A 20,086-nucleotide genomic window follows, 5' to 3' on the forward strand; every position below is an offset into this window, starting at 1 on the left:
GCACCCACATGACCACCTGGCTTGTTACATTAATAAAAGAGAAATGTACGGAGAGGGGTTAGAGTAATCTAGCGTAATCGAATCCCTGAACTCATTAATCTCTGGTTCGTAAAGTAAGGTATTTCTGTAATGCTTTACTAGGGTATCTAATCAACCCCCTAGATAAAAAATCATTTGCATGATAAATAACTTGAACTTAAGGTTGGGACGAAGTGAATAATGTCTCTCTTATTGATGTAATTGACAACTTTTGTTGTCTTATTTGGGTAAAATATTTTTTGAGAGAACAACCTTTTTTAAGGTAGCCAAGCAATTGAACGAAAAATATCTATTGTTAAGTTGTATACGCAGCTTGTTATTAGTGCAATTTTTAGTGGATGCTACCGGAGGTTATCTTATCTCTTTGCATAATACATACGCTCAGATGGACCCGCCCATGTCGAGCAATCCTTGAATGGAAGCTCTCCATGCTTTGTCTTACTTTTCAAAGCTCTTCTCCCTTATAAATTCATCGCCCTCGTCATCACATCCTCCATGTCTCTCTCACACAAACATACACTTGCGTTTTCCCGGGACCCTCTTCAATGATGCCTCCAAGAGTCTCTTTCGACGCTGAAACGCTCCTCTTTTTGGCTCTCTCCTTTTTAGCCATCATTGTGTGCTCCAGCGACGGTCCTCAGCTAGCAGTGGCGCAAAGTAGTAACAACAACAGTGCCACAACGATCCCAGTGAACGTTGGGGTGATTGTTGATCTGGAGACGTGGGTGGGTAAGATGGGATTGAGCTGGGTTAACTTGTCTATCTCTAACTTTTATAGTTCAAACCCTTTTTACAAGACCAGGCTCATCCTCAACGTTAGAGACTCAAAAGGAGAAGAGGTTGCTGCTGCTGCAGTTCTCTCTCTCCTTTTATCCTTCCGTTGATTGTTGAAGTTTATTTTGCTAAGATTCAATTTGATATCTTTCACACGTCCACCCCAGTCATGCGGCCGTGTGAGACTGACAATTTGACGCTTAGCTTGACAGTATTTATGGGTTTGTTCCATCCACCCCACGCGGTGCTTCTTGAAATTTGAAAACACTGGTCTTTGAGCGTAACGATTGACCTTGGAACCATTTGTTTCATTTATTCCTTTCAATTCTTGGAGTTTACTCTTCAGAAAGCTATACCAAGAAAACGATATTGCAAGAAACAATTTTAGGAACCATCCAATTATAATATCCTGATGGAGGTAGTTATTTCAGTCACCCCAAATTGAAAATCTTTAATCTATTAAACCATTTCTTGGGTTTTTTTTTTTTTTTTTGTAGTTAGAGGTGTAGCACCATTGAAACAAGCGTGTATGGTTTATGCATCATATAGACCAAATACATCTCAGGCATCAATCGTTCGGGCTAATGGTAGGACCTACTTAATTACTGGTTAAGATGATATTGATCAAAATGATCTACAGACCATATAATAACTCCTCAATATTGTTGGTGTCGGTAAACTTGTGATCTTTTAAATTAGAAGTCCACCTTCCTATCATGTGATAGTTCACCAACGTATATATGTGCATAAATTTGTGGACCCAGTTTCATCTTGATAAAAATGTGCGAGAGAATTTTTGTTTTATGATCTTGGAGGGTGAAATGTAGGACTACTATTGTCTGTTCTTTTCTTTGAAGAATATATAGCTCCCTGTGACTCCTGTCCCGCTATAACGGAGTAAACCTTTATAAAATTACGTCTACATATAGATGATCAATGAACTGTGTTAGAAATCAAGTCACAAAATACACATGCTGCATAGTTTTATTTTTGGAAAGAAAGCCTAACTTCAGGGTTTAAGTACATTTCAAATGCCAATACTTTTGTATGGTGTTATCTTAGGTACTAAAACTTTTTTTTTTTTTTTCGCTTATTTGAATGCCACAACTTTGAAAAATCAATCACTTGGAGTGCCACTTCCGATTTGTCCTGCCTGATAAGGCGACGTGGCTACCGGTTGTCCAACGTGACCATCGAAAAATATTATTATAATATTTGTAAATATGTTTATTACTATTATTATTTTTTGAATTTTTTATTTTTGCTTATTTTTTCTTTAGAGCTAGCGAGTATCATTGGCAATCCTCATTGGTCGTGAAATCCTCGCCAGGCCACCTCACCCTCGGCTGTGAAGGCCTTATATTGTGAGGCCCTTATATATATAACTTCAATTACTTTATTATTTTTTAGTATGCCAAATGCGCAAGCCAATGTGGTAAAAAGCTTTGAATAGAAGGTTATTGGTCGTTGGCAGAGGTGAGATGGAAAAAGTATTAAGAGAAAGCATACTAGAAAATCAATAATATGAAGGAAACAAATTATCCTAATTTTAGCATGACTGGAACCAACTATGAAAACCTTTCAAACAGAGCTATCTAGACTTCTCCGCATAATAGAAGAAAGAGATAGATGTTTGGGCTTACTGAAGAATAGACAAGTGTCACGGTGTCACGCCCCGATCCTCCGAGCGCAAACATCCCACTCGCTTGATACAAATGCGACTTCCCCCAGGACACGTCGCCGACCCATGCATTTTTATATTGCACATGCGGAAGCGAAACAAATCCCCTGACAACATTTAACTTGGGATAAAAAAAGCAGGCAATCAATCACAACCAAACAAGCTTTCTATAAACACATAGGTTTATATACAACAACTTTGGATTGTCTACAAAATAGACAGGCTCAACAACTAGGAACTGTCCTATGACCAACTTGTCGAGACACGTTCGCGATTCTTCAGCCTCCACCTTCCGAACTCCAGGACTTCCGGTCCTCACGGCCGTCATCTAGGGACCTGAAATATTATCCCACAACCGGGATGAGACTACGTCTCGGCGAGTCCTACCCTCTAAAACTCAATTAGGAAGAAAATACGCCTCAGGCGCTCTAGCCACACAAATAGGATAGAGGACTTACCTCGCCTCGGTTTTCTTCCTGCACGTCAGTTTAATTAATAAATATTGACAACCACATCATCCAAACAATTCAATTACTCGGATCGATTCGATCAATCGACTTAGTCGATTACATGTCATCGAAATCATCACCCGGTCATTCGACTATTCATTCTCGACTCTCAATCACGGCCTTACAGGCAAGTCATATGTAGTGGCATTACGGCCCCACTCGGCAATGTTATATGTAGTGGCATTACGGCCCCACTCGGCAATGTTATATGTAGTGGCATCACGGCCCCACTCAGCAATTCTAGATTTGATGGCTTTCTAGGTTCAACTCACAACCTCTCACGGCCATTTTCCCATCAAAACCAACACTAATCAACTTTGGGATAAATCCCCACATAAACATCCATTCAATCAATCGATACAAACTGGACCTACCAACCAATTACGGTGCCCAAACCCAACACCGGGTATTTTCAAGTTAAATACCAAAACTTCATCAATATCACTCAATTCCACACTTTTGGAATAATTAACCATAACCATCAATCACTCAACTTCTCAATTTAAGCTTACAATTAACACAAACCAACCGCACTTTGCGATCGGCGCGAAATTCTAACGGCCAGGCCATCCCGGCAAATTTTCGAAATATTAAATAATTAAATTTAATTCCGAAAATTAAATAATTAAATAATTAATTATAATAATACAATTTAATAAAATAATATTTATAAATTCGAAATAATTAATTAATTAAACATAATTAATTAGGGCTTAAACAAGATTACACTAATTTAATCATACAATTAGCCCTAATTAAACATCCATTAAGCTAATCATACAACTAATCTAATTTACATTAAAATAATCTAATCTAACCACCTAAACCTAATTAGACTAATCTAAACACCCCTTAAGCGTCATTAACTCACTAAGCAAGGATTAGAGGATAAACTCACCGGTTTTGTGCGCCGGTGAGTTCACGGCGACCACGACACCAAGGTGGTCGATAAACCCCAAAGCGACGACACCAACGGAGGCCGGGAAGACACTGAAAATGGGCCTCGAAGTCTGGAACTTCTTGCTGTCTTCTGCTTGATCTGGCTGAACTGCGGAGAAGAAACCAGCAACTTCAACGGCGAAACGGGCCGATCGGAGCTCCGGCGAGCGGGTGGTTGGCAACCGGTGGCTCCCGGGGTCAAGGGGATCTTGCTGGTGGTTGGTATGGGTGGAGGTAGGGTAGAAATGGGGAGAAAATGGCTGAAAACCGCGAAACGGGCGAAACAGGCGGAACCAGGCGAGTCCGACGGTCCGGCGAGCGGCGGCTTCGGGCGGCCGTACGGGACGGTCGGAGAATCGTTCCGGCGAGCGGCGAGGTGCTCCGGAACGGTCTGGATGTCGTCTTCGCGGTGATGGGTGGCTCGTTCGCTGGTTCAACCGTGAAGTTAACTTTTTACTCGGATCTTTGGCGAAAGGTCGGCTGGAGCAGAAACTGGAACGAGGGGAAAACAAGGGAGGAAAACGGCCGACGATGGCCTTCCGGGCGTGCGATGATGGAGGGGCTGGTGAGCTCGGTTTCCTCTGGTTCTCTTGAGCTTTTCCTAAGCCTCAACCATGGAGAAATCCATGAATGAAGGAAGAAGATGGTCTGCTGAAGAGGGGCCTCCTTGGTGGCTCACTAGAGCTCAACACTTGTCTAAACCTCATTTGCTTTGCCCCACCATGACATCACATGACATCATCCACTCTCTCTCCTCAATCTTCCTCCACAACCTTGCCAATAGGTGCAAAATAGCTCTCCCCATGGTATACAATTTCATACATTTGTACATCAAATTCAATCAATTCTCACTCAATTCCATCCAATTGAAGCTCAATTAAATCAACCCATGTGTCCTCGGCCTTCTCATGACATTTTCCCGTCAAATGATCCAACTTGCATCTCGAAGATTCGATTAAAAACGGCCCTCTGACAATCCCGAACAAAAACAGCATTACTTTGCTTTTCCACCAAAAATCTCGGTTTGTAGAAAAATCTTCTGGAGATGAGTCGACATTCCTAAAATGAATTGTGACTTGACAGAACTTCCAATTTTTGTAATCGGGTTCAATTTCACGGTTAAATTCAATCTGGCGTGACTTTAGCGCGTCCTAATCTACCGGGTAGCTTTTAGGAATTTTTTGTGCAATTGACCTGTGGTTGATTATTTTCAAGCCACAAAGTGCATCTTCGACACATTGGTAACTCTCGGTTGTCGTAGAAATCTCAAGATTTCAAATACGAACACAAGGTATCAAAACGACAGAGAAATCGGTCTAGTGTCGATCAACAAGAATTGTGCAATTAGGTGGAATCACCCACACTGAATTACATGATTATGTTGAATCGACCTATCTTCGGTCTCTAATCGTGCACGTGCCGTAATGACCCTTGCAGATTAGTACGGTCGAGCGATCGTTTCTGGTCGAATTCTCAAGTCTATTGCGTTTAGATTCCTTAACGGCTTCACGATAGACTAGTTATCTCGTGAGTGGCCAACTCGGAAGAAAGCTATAGACGCGAAGATGAAATGCCCGACTTATTTAATTGAAACTAGAATTGGAAAATCGGGATGTCACACACGGTCCGTGAATCCTCCCGTACTCGTTACACTTGTGAGTGGTACTTGGGGTTATCAAGTGAAGAGTGAGGGTGCAGAGGGAACATACAAAACTGGTTTGTGGGAGTGGCGTCAAGACGGTTGGTGCTAGGAGTTCTAAGATAGAAAGATTATATTACTTATGAGCTCTGAAGGAGAGGTTGGCCTCTCGTGCACAAACGGTCGGGAGCTGATGCGCTCTCTGACGAGGCCATGGCAGGCCGAAATCGTTGCTGAGCCTAAAGAGATATGTTGTCTCACTCGATGGACTAGACACCCAAGCGAAGCTGGGTATGGCAGGATCTCGTACGAAGAATCATTCATCGTATTGTTCGTGGAACAACTATAGAGAAGGAAGGCTGGCCTGGCGAATTCCGCACGCCGGGCGCCACACGGGTCGTTACGAAGCCAAGGAAACTCTCGGCCCGTGACACAAGGCTATATGAACTTTCTACGAAAGACAATAGGAGTATGAAAGAAGTTAGAAAAAACCATGAACTATCGGTACTACTGGAGGTCACGGTCGTGCACAGCAATCCTTGAATGGAAACTTTCCACGCTTGGTCTTACTTGTTCAAAGCTCTTCTCCAATATAAATGCATCGTAGCCATCATCATATCCTCCAACCAACCCCCCACCCCCTTTTCCTTTCTCTTCTTTTCTCTCTATCACACACATTTGCCTTTTCGCAAAACCCTTTTCAATGATTCCTCCAAGAATCTCGTTCGATGCTGAAAAGCTCCTATTTTTGGCTCTCTCCTTTTCCCGATTGTCGTCACCTTGAGCGATGGCACTCACCCAGCAGTGGCGCAGGGCAGCAACAACAGCAATCCAACAACGATCGCGGTGAACGTTGGGGTGATCCTTGATCTGGAGACGCAGGTGGGTCAGATGGGATTGACCTGCATTAACATGTCTCTCTCTGATTTTTATAGTTCCAACCCTTCCTACAAGACTAGGCTCGTCCTCAACGTTAGAGACTCCAAACGAGATGAGGTTGCCGCCGCTGCTGCAGGTTCTCTCTCTCTCTCTCTCTCTCTCTCTCTCTCTCTAACATACTGACTGGTCACGATGCTTGACCAGAAATATACGATGGCACCAGCTTTTGGGTTAGCATTTTTGTACTTCTGTTGATCGTGTTGAATATTGTTTTGGTTAGTCTTTTCTTTCTACCGAATTTTATGGGGCTAAATCTCTGCTTGAACTTCGAAGGGGATTGGTCTTGGGTTAATACACATATTGCGGAAGAGCATAAACTGTTTTATATATCTGCTTGTGTGATGCAAGAAAAAACCAATTATTGTTCTCAACGACTTATTTGGCAATCATATGAAAATTTCAGCTTCTATATATTTGAAAAGTGAAAAGAATCCCCAGCTAAGTTTTCAAAGACACAACGACATTTGAGTGTTCCATTCAAAGTAATATGCATTCTCGTAGCAGAGATTGTTCAAGCAACAATTTCGAAGCTCCATGAAGGAACGACCAAGCTTAAGTTTACCAAAAAGGAAAGAGACCAAGATTTTTCCTCATCCTCACGAACTGTTTGTCACCAATCTGTATTCACTCTCTTAGCTGCCTTGTTTATAATTTTCTTACCCCCTTTCAAATTTAACGACTGCAATATATTAAAGAGCTCTTTATCATCGTGAAAACGAAGTCCTTATCATCTTATTATAGGATCAAAGATGACATGAAGTTGATCTCAAAGATTCAAGAGAGAAAAGTCCACCTTCTCTATCATCTCATATTTTGCCAAAATAAACATATGTACATAAATTTGTGGATACAAAGTTTCATCTCAATAAAGACATGCGAACAGGATTCTTGTTTATGATCTTGGATGGGGAAATATTGGACTACTATTGCTTGCTCTATTATTGAAGAGTATAAAGCTCTCCTGTGACTCTTGCCCGCGTAAGTGTAGTATAAATTAATAAAATTATGTCTACATGTATATGATAAGTGAACCCTATTAGAAATTGTCTCGCTAAAGACAAATGCTATATAGCCACAGTTTCGGAAAAAGAGCCTAACATTATTGTGCTTTTCAGGTTAGAAATATGATCATTCTTGCGGAGATGGTTGATAAAGAAAATTTAAAATTTATCTTTGGGAAAATATTGTACATAGAACAGATCTCTACATAATTATACTATTTTTGCTCCAGTTGAGCCATGTATAACTATTTGGTATCGAGTTGAGTTAGCGATTAATTATTTCCTGGGAAATGGTGTTTTGATGGTCAAATAAAACAACTTAGGTTTGAAGTTCAACCAAATAATTGTCATTAAATGAAAGGAGTTTAATATGGATGTTGAGAGGCTTGACATATATTATAAACATCACAAAGGTTTTTTTTTTTTTTTTTTTTTTGGTAAAATAAACATCATCATCATCATCATCACAAATGTTTGTCCTCATAAAATCCATAGACTTGGGAATTGGATTCTAGAGTGGATTTTCAAATGGCATGAGATAAAGAGGTCAACTTAACGAATCAACTTGATCGTCCTGAGCCATTTTATCCTCCTGTTGGTTCTTGACATTACTTCTTTCGAAAGAATTAGTTTCTGCTTTGTTTGCAATATCATATGCCAAACGACATCTAAGGCGACAGCCGAAAACCTGCACTATGCTTAATAAATTAAATCTTTCAACAACCTCATGGGTTGGTTTCAGTTAGTAAAAATGGAGGCGCGGCCTCGATTCCCTCCACGTAGTAAAATAATTTCATGAATCTGCAGGTTACTTAATTAAAGTGTGCTTTCTTGACATTAATAAATTTTGCATTTGCATACAACTGTTCATGTCTGAAATTACGTTAGATCCAAATGGGAAGGTTCGACTATGTTTCGTGAGTATGATTTCATATATACTTGAAAATAAGAGGTTTCGCTTACCTGTGTTGGAGGAATTTACAATGTATCATCTCAAGGACATGTTGAATTAGGAGTCTAGTCATAATGAAAAAAAAAGCTCCAGTGATACATTCAACTCCATAAACATTTTATTAACATGGGTCAATATCACTATAATAAACTGAGAAAATGGAGAAGTTTTAATTATTAGTAAACACATACTGTTTAAATAATATGAAGTACGAGTTCTTTCCCAACTTCAACTTCCTATGTTTCCTTTTTCTTAAACATTTCTATTTTTTATGATATTGCATCAAGTTTTAATTGAGTTCTGATCAATACAATGCCTTTTCCACTAAGTATTTATATTATTATCTGACTTAACATTATTGTTTCACCGTCTTTTCTTGTTCATCCGTGCAGCACTTGATCTGATAAAGAATAAGCAAGTCCAAGCCATAATAGGCCCTCAAGGTTCAGCGCAAGCAGACTTCCTCATTCACCTCGGAGACAAATCTCATGTGCCCATCGTCACTTTTTCTGCCACTAGTCCTGCCCTTAGTTCTCTTCGGAGTCCATACTTCCTTCGAGCCGCGCAAATTGACTCGTCCCAAGTGAATGCCATAAGCGCAGTCATTCAAGCTTTTGGCTGGAAAGAAGTGGTCCTCATATATGTGGACAACGAGTTCGGAGCAGGCATTATACCTTCTCTTACCATAGCTTTGGAAGAAGTCAACACGCGAGTGCCCTATAGGAGCCCCATTTCTCCTTCAGCCACGGACGATCAAATCCTGCAGGAACTCTACAAATTAATGACGATGCAAACAAGGGTCTTCATCGTGCACGTGTTACCTACCCTTGGTTCTCGGCTATTTGCCAAAGCAAAAGAGGTGGGAATGATGAGAGAAGGTTATGTGTGGATCATGACTAATGGAATCACCGACCTACTGAGTTCTGTGGATTCATCTATTGTCGCTAGTTCGATGCAAGGAGTACTGGGCATCAAGACTTATATCCCGGACACACCAAACCTAGACAACTTCACGGTCCGATGGAGGATGAAATTCCAACAAGAGAATCCTTCCGTCCATAATCCTACATTGAACATTTTCGGATACCGGGCTTATGATGCTGCTTGGGCTTTGGCAATGGCCATTGAGGAAATGGGTGCGACGAATTTTACCTACCAGATGTTGAATGCTTCGACAGATACAACAGATCTCGACAAGTGTGGGGTCTCTCAAAATGGTCAGAAACTTCTCCAAGAACTAGCCGATATGACATTCGCAGGCCTCACTGGAAGATTTAGACTCATCGATGGGCAGCTAGAGTCGACTGTGCTCCAAATCGTTAATATCAATGGAAATGCAGCAAGAGGGATTGGGTTTTGGACGCTAGAAAATGGGCTGGTGAGAGATTTGTATTCATTCAGCACAAGCAAATATTCCACTAATATTGGATCAATAATATGGCCAGGAGATTCAACCTCTGTTCCTAAGGGATGGGAGATTCCCACAAATGGGAAGAGGTTGAAAATTTTAGTCCCCCTGAAGGACAGTTCCTATCAATTTGTGACCGTGACTCAAGATCCTAGCACAAATACATTCCAAGTCACCGGATACTGTATCAACATCTTTCAAGCCGTCATTGAAAAATTGCCTTATGCTGTGGCTTATGACTTTATTCCGTTTGCAATCACTGATGGAAGGACCGCGGGAAGTACTTACAATGACATGATCGATAAAGTATTTTATAAGGTGAGCAAAGTCCTTAATTTCGTTGTAATACATGTTGAAACTTACTATGCTATCATGTGGTTGACAAAAAAAAAACATTGCCCTTCCTTTTGTTGGAACAGAATTATGATGCAGTGGTGGGTGATACAACAATCATTGCGAACAGATCATTATACGTAGACTTCACCTTACCATACACCGAATCGGGGGTTGCAATGCTTGTGCCATACAAGGACAGCAAGAACAAGAATGCTTGGGTTTTCTTGAAGCCACTCACTTGGGACCTTTGGTTAACGACCGGATGCTTCTTTGTGTTTATAGCACTGGTCGTGTGGATTCTCGAACACCAGATTAATGAAGAATTCGGGGGTCCAGCTGCGCATCAAGTTGGCACGAGCTTCTGGTTTTCGTTTTCAATCATGGTCTTTGCACAAAGTAAACACCCTTTACTTTAATAAATCAATTGAACATTACAATTTCCATATCGTTCTTAAAAAATTTAGATGCTTTCTCTTAATTTGGATTGCAGGGGAGAGAGTATTTAGCAACCTAACCAGATTTGTCGTGATCGTGTGGTTTTTTGTGGTACTTATACTAACGCAAAGTTATACGGCAAGTTTGAGCTCTCTTTGGTGGTGCAAAATCTTCAACCAACTGTGGCCGATATTGATCAGCTTCTAAAGAGTGGAGAAAAAGTGGGTTACCAGCATGGCTCTTTCGTTTATGGAATGCTAAAGCAAATGAAGTTCGATGATTCGAGACTTATATATTATCATTCTCTTGAAGAATGTGATGCACTTCTTTCAAGGGAAGTGCAAGGGCGGGATTGCAGCCGCATTTGATGAAATGCCTTACATGAAACTTGCTTTTTCTCAATATTGCAATAAATATACCATGGTCCCGACATTTAAAACTGCTGGATTTGGCTTCGTAAGTCCTCAACCTCTCAATCATAGCCCAAAAAAGAAAACCCTCAAAATTTCCAATTACTAGAGTTATTCATTATTTCTTTAATTGAAATATCTCATGTCTTGCTTTTGGTTTACAGATTTTCCCCAAAGGGTCTCCACTAGTACCAGATATTTCGCAAGCAATCCTTAACGTAACTGAAGGGCCTAAAATGACGGAAATTGAAAACACATGGTTCCCATCGAAATCCAATTGCCTGGATTCGACTAACTCGATTTCTTCCAACAGCTTGGATCTTGACAGTTTCTGGGGCCTATTCTTGATTGCTGGAGCTATTGCAGTTCTAGCTCTCTTCATTTTCATGGTCATGTTCGTTAAAAAAGTTGGCATGAAGTAACAAGTTCTTCAGGTTCATTGCGGGAGAAAATTGTTGCATGGGGAAGAAGGTTTTACCAAAGGGACCTCAATCCGTATACTTCTAGGAAGCCAGAGATAGAAATACGAATGATGGTGGCAATGAGATTGCAGCTGTTGAAGCTTTAGAAAACACTAACTTCCCTTTGAGTCTGTCAAGAGACTTTGGCAAAAACAACGACGATATAAACAATGAGCAAGGCACACCATCTGCAGAGCAAGGACTTTCTAATCATGTAGATGAAGGGTGTCCAACGAAGCAATAAACGTCGAGCTTACAAATGTAAATTAAGAGAGGTACATACCTCAACAACTTTAGATACTAAACTTAAATGCCTCAACATCGTCAAACTTTGTACTATTAGTTGACAATAATTTCCCCCTCATTCTCTTCTCATGTAAGGACTGCAATTGATACCGCTTATTGTCTAATTGCAGACAATATAACGAAAGATAGATGCTTTTCAAAATATTTTCTAGTGGACATTACATGTACGTGTTGGCTTCTCTTATCCTATAATGTATTGGCAATGAAAGTGTCAATTGTTATTTCAATAACTTGCCTAAAGTGTCTAATTTAGTAACAAAATGCGACTTCTTAAACTAAAATTTAGAATGCATAATGAGAAAGTTCGGTAGAATAGGCTTCCATGGTTGAACCAATCGTCAAAATCCTATGTTATCATCTCTAAATAAATAATCGATTGACTCAAGTAACATCTAATATGCTCCCGAGTATTTACTTTATTATCAAACCATTCTATTTAACTAAAAGAATCCGTTGACACCTAAATTGTTGCCGACAAATTCGATATGCATATTTTTGTAAATAATAATAATAATAATAATAATAATAATAATAATAATAATAATAATAATAATAATAATAATAATAATAATAATAATAATATAGAAGAGAAGAACGAAAGAAAGGAATATTAAAAAAATATAAATAACAAGTAAAGCACCAAAATGTCATTAAACCCCAAGTGCAGCCCATTAAAATCACCCCAGGCCCATCAGCCAATTAGTCTAATTAGAGCCAACTCAATTCAGGTCATCACTCTTCAGCCCGTCCAGAAAACCAGGTCCAATTGGCTCATCCTCAGCCCAGCAGCCCAAGTCCATCAAACGCTTGACCTTGGGCCACGGCCCATGAGAGGTCCCTCCACTCCTCAAAGCTAGTTCTCTCTCTCTCGCTGAAGGTTCAAGTTTAGCGTCGGAGGCACACGTGCATGGTTGAGAGCCGAGGAAGAAATTGATGTGAAGGTCGAACACGCGCAAGTGAAGATGTCACACGGAAATCCTCGTTTAGTATTATCAGTAATTATTTATTTTAAAGTTCGTTACCAAAGATCTCGGTTTGATAAATATTCACAGCGTTCATTTGTAATGGATAAATATGTTAAACGGTTAAGTCAGATCGGGTTTGGATGATCTATTTAACATATTTAACATATTTAACCCATTTTCATACAATACAAATTTATGATCCATATCCTATCTTATCCATATTACTAAAACACATTTATGGTTGATCAAATCTAAGAAAACTCACACCCAATTTGAGGTCAAAGCATGGAGTAGGCAAACATGAGATCGAATGAGGACGAAAGAGAGTAAAGAAAGATTCATAAAGATAGGTTAGATTTAAGTAAGTCGTCATCTCATTTAATATCCATTCTATTTCAGACTTCATCATTCTGAACCCATTTTCTAAAAATAACTAATCCTTATAACAATACAACCTATTTAATTTTGACAAGTCTAACATAACGGATTCAATATGTGTATTTTGGATGTGGAAAAGAACCACTTGTATGAAATTGAATTTGATTCGGATGTGATTTTGCCAAGTTGAAGTGAAATTGAGTTGAAGTCAAGCGAATATTCAAGACCTCTTTTGTGAAGAATGCCATGATTCTCAATTAGCAAATAAAGATGATATATCGATTGCCCTTTTTCCTCTTAAATTGGTCTAACACTTTCAACACCTTACTTTGTGCTATTGGTCTTTTCAATTCTTATCATCAATTAGCTAAATATAAGAGCAGAAGATAAGGGGGAGTGGGCACACAAAACAAGGAAAGGCGGTATCGGTAAGGGATAAGATGTGGTCTGACCCCGAAAGGACATGGAAGAGGAAGAGAGCTGCAAAAGTGAAAACAGGAGGAGGCGACGGCAGAAAGAACACCATCTTTTGGGGGTTCCTCTCTACAGCACTGGGATTTTCTCGGAGGTCCATAAAACTCTCTCAGGCCCCTTTCCATGATTGGGCCGTGATCTTCCCTCGCTATTCTCTCTTCTTCATCTCGACTTCTCCATCTTTTGGCGCCATCATTCGAAGCGTAAACGGCCATCCAAGCTCGCATGCAACTTGAGCACCTCAACCTCGACTTCCAACTTGTCAAGGACTAGTTCTCCGTCACAAGCCACCGCAAACCGCATGAAAGGAAGACGTGAAAGCTAAGTGTTTAGTCTTGGTAAAAGACCTATTTGTTTGTTTGTTGTCCATTATGATTTCGTTTCATGTAGATCGTGTTGGCATTCGAATTTTGTCGATATTTTAAGTATCATTTATTTTACAAAAATATAAAAATATTTATAAAAAGGGATAAAAATGAATTAAAAATATAAAAATATAAAAAAAAAAAAAAAAGAATAAAAAGGACGAATAAATATGAATGAAAATGATAAAAAGTAATGATTTCGAGCGGGCCGCCATGTCCGGCCCACTTATCTAAAACTTTCGGCTCACCCGTTGACCCATTTCCCTAATTCCCTTCCTCTCTTTCGGCCCATTTTTCTTTAATTCTTTGAGCCCACAACTTGAACCCAAGAAGACAAGAAAGGAGCCCAGCCCGTCTCCCATCTCTTGCGCAAGGCTTCTCCTTCCCGTCGTTCCCACTCAACTCCCTCCGTCAAGCAGTCCACGATAAAAAAAATCCCATCTCTTTTCCCGGAAGTTGGAAAAGATTATCACAACGTTGAGCGCAGATCTTGTCTCGTCTCCTTCCACTGTTCTGCAGGCTTCATGGGAAGCTTGGCTGAAGGTCTGGGCAGAGGGAGAGAGCGAGCTCGAGAGGGAGGGACGGAAAGAGCGAAATACGGAGCCGAGCTACGTTCTCGACTCAGCGTTACCCGACCATCCCTGTCGCAAGCCGACGAACCCTAGCTGACACACTTGAGCCCGCGGGCCTCCTCTTCCGAGGATCTCGATTCGGCGACATCACGAGGCAGTCGGCCATAGCTCTCGACTCATTGTGAGCTCGCCCTATAATTGCCATCTCCGAGCCAGGAAGGGATTTCCGCGATCGAAACTCATTCCCATGAACTCCTTTTTGCCTCGCCCTGTTCTGTTTTAAGAAGGAACCGAACTTGGTGTCTCTAGTTCTTGAGCGATTTCTTTTTAACTGAGTCGGCATCGGCATTCCCTAGTGATATTTTTGTTTTAGACCCGAGCTGGAGTTCTAAAAATGTTCGATATCTTCGCTGTTCACCATATGTTCGAGGGAATGCCCGAACTAAAACCATTCCTTTTAGTCCCGCATTCCGATTTATTCTAAGGATTCATAAATGCCTATTAATTGCCGAATACATTTGTTAGTCAGATTTCATTTCTACCAAGTCCGAATCTCCTAGAATTTTGGTTGTCGTTCGTCTTGTGCTTTGCCATATTCCTGTGAATGTTCTTTGTATTTGTGGTTTGACAGCGAGCGTGAGCCCCGTGTGAATAGTGGTGGAGATTACCGGCTGTGCGGTGGCCGGAAGTGGCTTGCTATGGTGGTCCGGTGATGGTCATACCAGTCAACGACGAGTAGAGTCTCTTCACGGCCATGGGTGTGCGTGTGGACTCTCTCTTCCCAGTTTGTACTCGGCAGAGAACAAGAAGATGGCTTGGAGAAAAGGAGAGAGGACATGGGCTTAATTGGTCTTATAAGAATATTAGCCAATCTTCACATGTCAATTGTCACATGTGCATCATTATATTTTTCTTTTTTTCATCCATTGAATTTGAGTAGGGAGAATTGTTCAAAAAGTCATGAACTTATTGTACTTTTTCATTTCTGCCTTAAATCTTTTAATTATGCTAATTGAGTGATAAAACTTTTTATTTTTTGTCAATTGTGTCCATTGACAAGAAATCGCTGACGTGTAAAGTCGTGGTGTACGACAAGCGTCTTATGTCGCATTGTTAGTGACGATCGGTGTTGACATGAACAATTTTAAAATAATTTTATCATTTATTTTTCTCTTTTCTTTATTTATTTACTTTTTTTCTTTTCTCTTCTTTTATTCTGTTCTTTTTTCCTTCTTCCTGTCGGCCTCAAGCGAGAGCCACTGTGGTTAGCTTTGGGAGAGAAACGATGAGGCTTGGACTAGTGAGGGTAGCCGCTCACTAGATCAAGCAGGGTGGCCCTCACCATCCTAGGCTCGGGCGTCCCTCTCTCGAGGTTGGTGAGGATGGCCTTTGCCAGAGACTAGCGACCTTGATTGGCTATTATAAAAAAGTAAAAGTTAAATTTTATGCACATTAGAAAATTGAATAAAAGTTAAAATTGGCAAGTCTATTGCAAAAGAGTTATTCTCAATAAAAACAAATATATTTTTAAACATTTTGTCACACGATTGAGCATGACTTTTTTAAAAAGAAAATATTATCTTTTATAATTAAATGCATAATCTCTATGATTATTCTTCTCACTAAATTATGGCTCATCCTAGTACTTTCAACTTTTCATAGGTTTAATAATTGAATAATCAATGGTTTGATCCTCGTATAATTTAACTTCTTCATAGTTGATAGGAACAAAAACATATATTTTGGTTTAAATTCGTAGCCCCTCGAAAATCGCAAAGCGGGTCAGGTGGATGGTTCTAAGTTCTCCTAAACTCTTGATTCGAGTTGGCTATGAAACCAATAATGTGAATTTTGAAAAGTAAAGATGATTCGCCACCAATTTATTTTTTATCAATCCTAGGTCGATTCCTAGAATGCCTAAGCAGGTATAGAGGAATAAACTACCTCGGTGACATGTGTGAGGTGATTGGTCTATTGCGTAACCAAGAGTGTGAGCTTTGGCGTTCGGTTATGTGCTGGATGGATTCACAATTGTCTTGCATTTTCCTTAATTCACATTGAAACGTTTGGAAAATTCGAATTTTCGCCAATACACAATCAGGCGAAAAGATAGTATCATTTTTGTGAACTAGATAACCCAAATTGTGTGTGATTGTGTATTTAGAAATATACTATGAACGATATGTGGTGTTTAATTGATACATATACTACTTTTATGTGCAATTGAATATGACAAGTGTAAATGACATGCACATATGACAAGTGAGAGGATTGAATATGACGTACTATGATATAGAACTAGGATGACATGTAGGATAACATGGAGATTGAATTATAAATGGATGAATGACACACGGTATGTTGCAACATTGAATATGACTTGAGCAAATGGCATGTGTAATTATGTAGAGCTCGAATAAGACATAAGATAACTACATTTGTAAGTGACTTAGAAATTGAATGCCTAACGTTGAAATCGAATTATGGCATGTGCGGATGACGTGCATCATTACATGGAAATCCAATTATGACATGGGTGAATCACATGCATGGTCATAGGGAATTTAAATGCAACATGAGTAAATGACTAGTGTAATGACATGGAATTTGAATAGGATATGTGCATATTACATGCATTATAAAATGGATATTTGAATATGGCATAATGAAATAACACATGTGATCACGGTGAAATCAATTTATGACATGCGCCAATAGTATACATTATAACATTAAAATAGAATAGTGACATGTGTGAATGACAAGCATGGTGACATAGAATATGAGAAGGACATGTGCGAATGACATACATTATGAAATAGAAATTTGAAAATAAGATTTTGAAATGAAAATTATGATGATTGACATTCACCGGAAGCGGGGCCAAAATCATTTGAATGAGTAGAGTTGAGCTTTCTAATGCTTCATGGGTTTGAAATTGTTGGGCTCTGTTTAAGTATTCCATGAGCCACAGTGAATGGTGGGTTAGCATGAGCAATGGGTTTTGGGTAATGGGCTTCGATTAGGATTAATGGGCTGTTTCTGTGAGCTGAGGTCTAATAAATTGGACTAAGGAAAATGGTAAATGGCCAAATTTGGCATTCTTTTCATTTATTATTATCAATTATATATTTTTTTATTTTTACAAAAATGAAAATTTAAATTATTGACTAAAATTTAGGTGTCAATAATATGCATGGAACCTCAGATCATGGGTTCGAATCATAATAGCTAATAGTTCTTGACCTCCAGTAGTATCACCATAGTCTATTATACATTATAACCTAATCCCATCTGTGCCACGTCATGACCTTAAATTTGGCTCAAACGGGGATTATAGGCTGGGGTCTATGCATTGGGTGTCGGTTTTGCTGATGTTGCGAAACTCCAATCTTGCTTTGTGTATGTGTAGTGGAAGTTGGTTGATAATCATATGTTGAGGTAATTAAGTTATTGAAAAATTATAATTACTAGAAAACCCTTGGTGCATAAGTTCTTATTTAGAACTTTCTCACTAATTTTTATAATATGTTTTATATAAATTAAAATCTAAATACTAAAATATATTATATTTAAATGATTAATTAATCAATCTAGGTTTGTTTGTAATTCGCGAGATTTTTTTTTTTAATTTATATAAAACATATTATAAAAATTAGTGAGAATAAACCACACAAAATTTTCTTCTTATTAGAATTAGTAAAAAATAGTGCCAATCAAGAGTTGATAAAATTACGTTTACAAAGGCAATAGTTCCTTCGAGAAAAATATTGATTAAGATATAATGAATAATGTTAGTTCTCTACAATTTATCTTATGATAGCAAATGGATCGCGCTATTTTCACTCTCATATTAGCTCCTAACACCCCCATCATATTGAATTAACTAGATTGCTCATTGCGGATCTCGTTCTCGATTTAAAATTATTTCTTACATTTTTTTCTTCTTCTTTTATTTCAATTTTATTAAAAGACAAAATCACCCACACTCTCTTCAAACAACTTCTTTTCACTCTATTCGCATTTGCCACACCCATTACATCTCAAAGTTCCATTCATGTTTGTTTTCTTCTAAACTTATTCCGCTAATTATCAAGTTTATATCCCTAGATAATGCTCATGATAGTGAATTTTTTTACTTCAATTTTCAGTGTAAATTGAATATGGTGATTGATGAATTATATACAATTAACTCATCTCTCATTGTATTGTTTTTTGTAGCATAGTTACTATTGATGATGAAAGTGTGAATGGAGAACAACAATCAATCATGTTAACAAGTTTGTTTGGTGCTTCTCACACTAAAAATTAAAAATTATTCCTTCATTTGTGTGCACACCGCGCACATGTGGTTTAAGTGTATTGACATCTAAATTTTGACGCCCCATTTGTTAATCATTGCATAGAAAATTATGGACTAAATTTTAATCCTTAGTAAAAATATGAAGTTAAATTGCTCGGGGACGGGAGGAACAATGGGGTCAAAATCTTTTTCGAGGCCTGAACCCGCCTCTACCCGGACTTTCCCGGTGGTCAGAGCCTTTTAAGGTCCCGCTCTCGGGACCAGATTTGTTAATCATTGCATAGAAAATTATGGACTAAATTTTAATCCTTAGTAAAAATATGAAGTTAAATTGCCTATAGTTATGATGAGCATATTTCAATTAATTGCATTTGATCAAACTGGCGGCAGATGAACTTAGGTAAATGGTTTAGAGCTTAAATAAGTTAAGCCCAGGGAAAAGTGTTAAAAAAAAGTCATAAACCTTTTGTATTTGTGCCAATTTAGTCATAAATCTTTTTTTGGTGTCAATTTAGTCATAAACGTTTTTTTGGTGCCAATTTAATCTTAAAACTTTTTACTTAGTGCCGATTTAGTCATTTCCGGCCAATTTTGGCCGGATTTTGCTGACTGGACGCCGGCCGACTGACGTGGCTTGATCGGTGTTGACATAGACAACTTTTAATAATATTTTAATTTTTTTGAATTTATTTTTATTTTTCCTTCCCCTCCTCCAGTCGATTACGAATCTTAGCGATCGGCCCAGGTGACGGCCAGCGAGGTCGACCTCGCTGGACCTCACCGGACCTTGCCAGCCACCTCGCTAGTGGCCACGAGAACGACCTTGTGCTGGGCGGTGAGGCTTGCCCTCGCCGGCGCCACCCAGGCCATCATTTGGCGAGGTCGAGCCTCGCCGGCCATGGGGGAGGCTCGATCCTTGCTAGAGCCTCGCCCATGGCCGGTGAGGCTCGACCTCACTGAATTGCGGCTTGGGCGGCGTTGGTGAGGTTGCCCTCACGGCCACTAGCAAGGTGGCTGGCAAGGTCCGGCGAGGTTGACCTTGCCGGCCGTCGCCTCTGGTCGGTCGTTGAGGTCCGGCGATCGGCTGGAGGAGGGGAAGGAAAAATGAAAAAAGAAAAAAAATGAAAAAAATTCAAAAATATTAAAATATTATTAAAAGTTGTCCACGTCAGCCAATCAAGCCATGTCGGTTGGCTGACA

The 20,086-nt window shown here is 39.4% G+C and overlaps 1 protein-coding gene across 1 annotated transcript; it reads left to right on the forward strand.

Moving 5' to 3' along the window:
* Positions 1 to 587: 587 nt before the first annotated feature.
* Positions 588 to 15,296, forward strand: LOC104439414 (glutamate receptor 2.1). Its single transcript, XM_039309551.1, is given in 9 exon segments — positions 588 to 768; positions 6,321 to 6,596; positions 8,866 to 10,199; positions 10,301 to 10,613; positions 10,708 to 10,803; positions 10,806 to 10,974; positions 10,976 to 11,108; positions 11,227 to 11,456; positions 15,215 to 15,296. Coding segments are annotated over 9 exon segments (2,814 nt in total).
* The last annotated feature ends 4,790 nt before the right edge of the window (positions 15,297 to 20,086 follow it).

Source organism: Eucalyptus grandis, chromosome 3, assembly GCF_016545825.1.
Source record: "Eucalyptus grandis isolate ANBG69807.140 chromosome 3, ASM1654582v1, whole genome shotgun sequence".
In the NCBI taxonomy this organism is placed as follows: domain Eukaryota; kingdom Viridiplantae; phylum Streptophyta; class Magnoliopsida; order Myrtales; family Myrtaceae; genus Eucalyptus; species Eucalyptus grandis.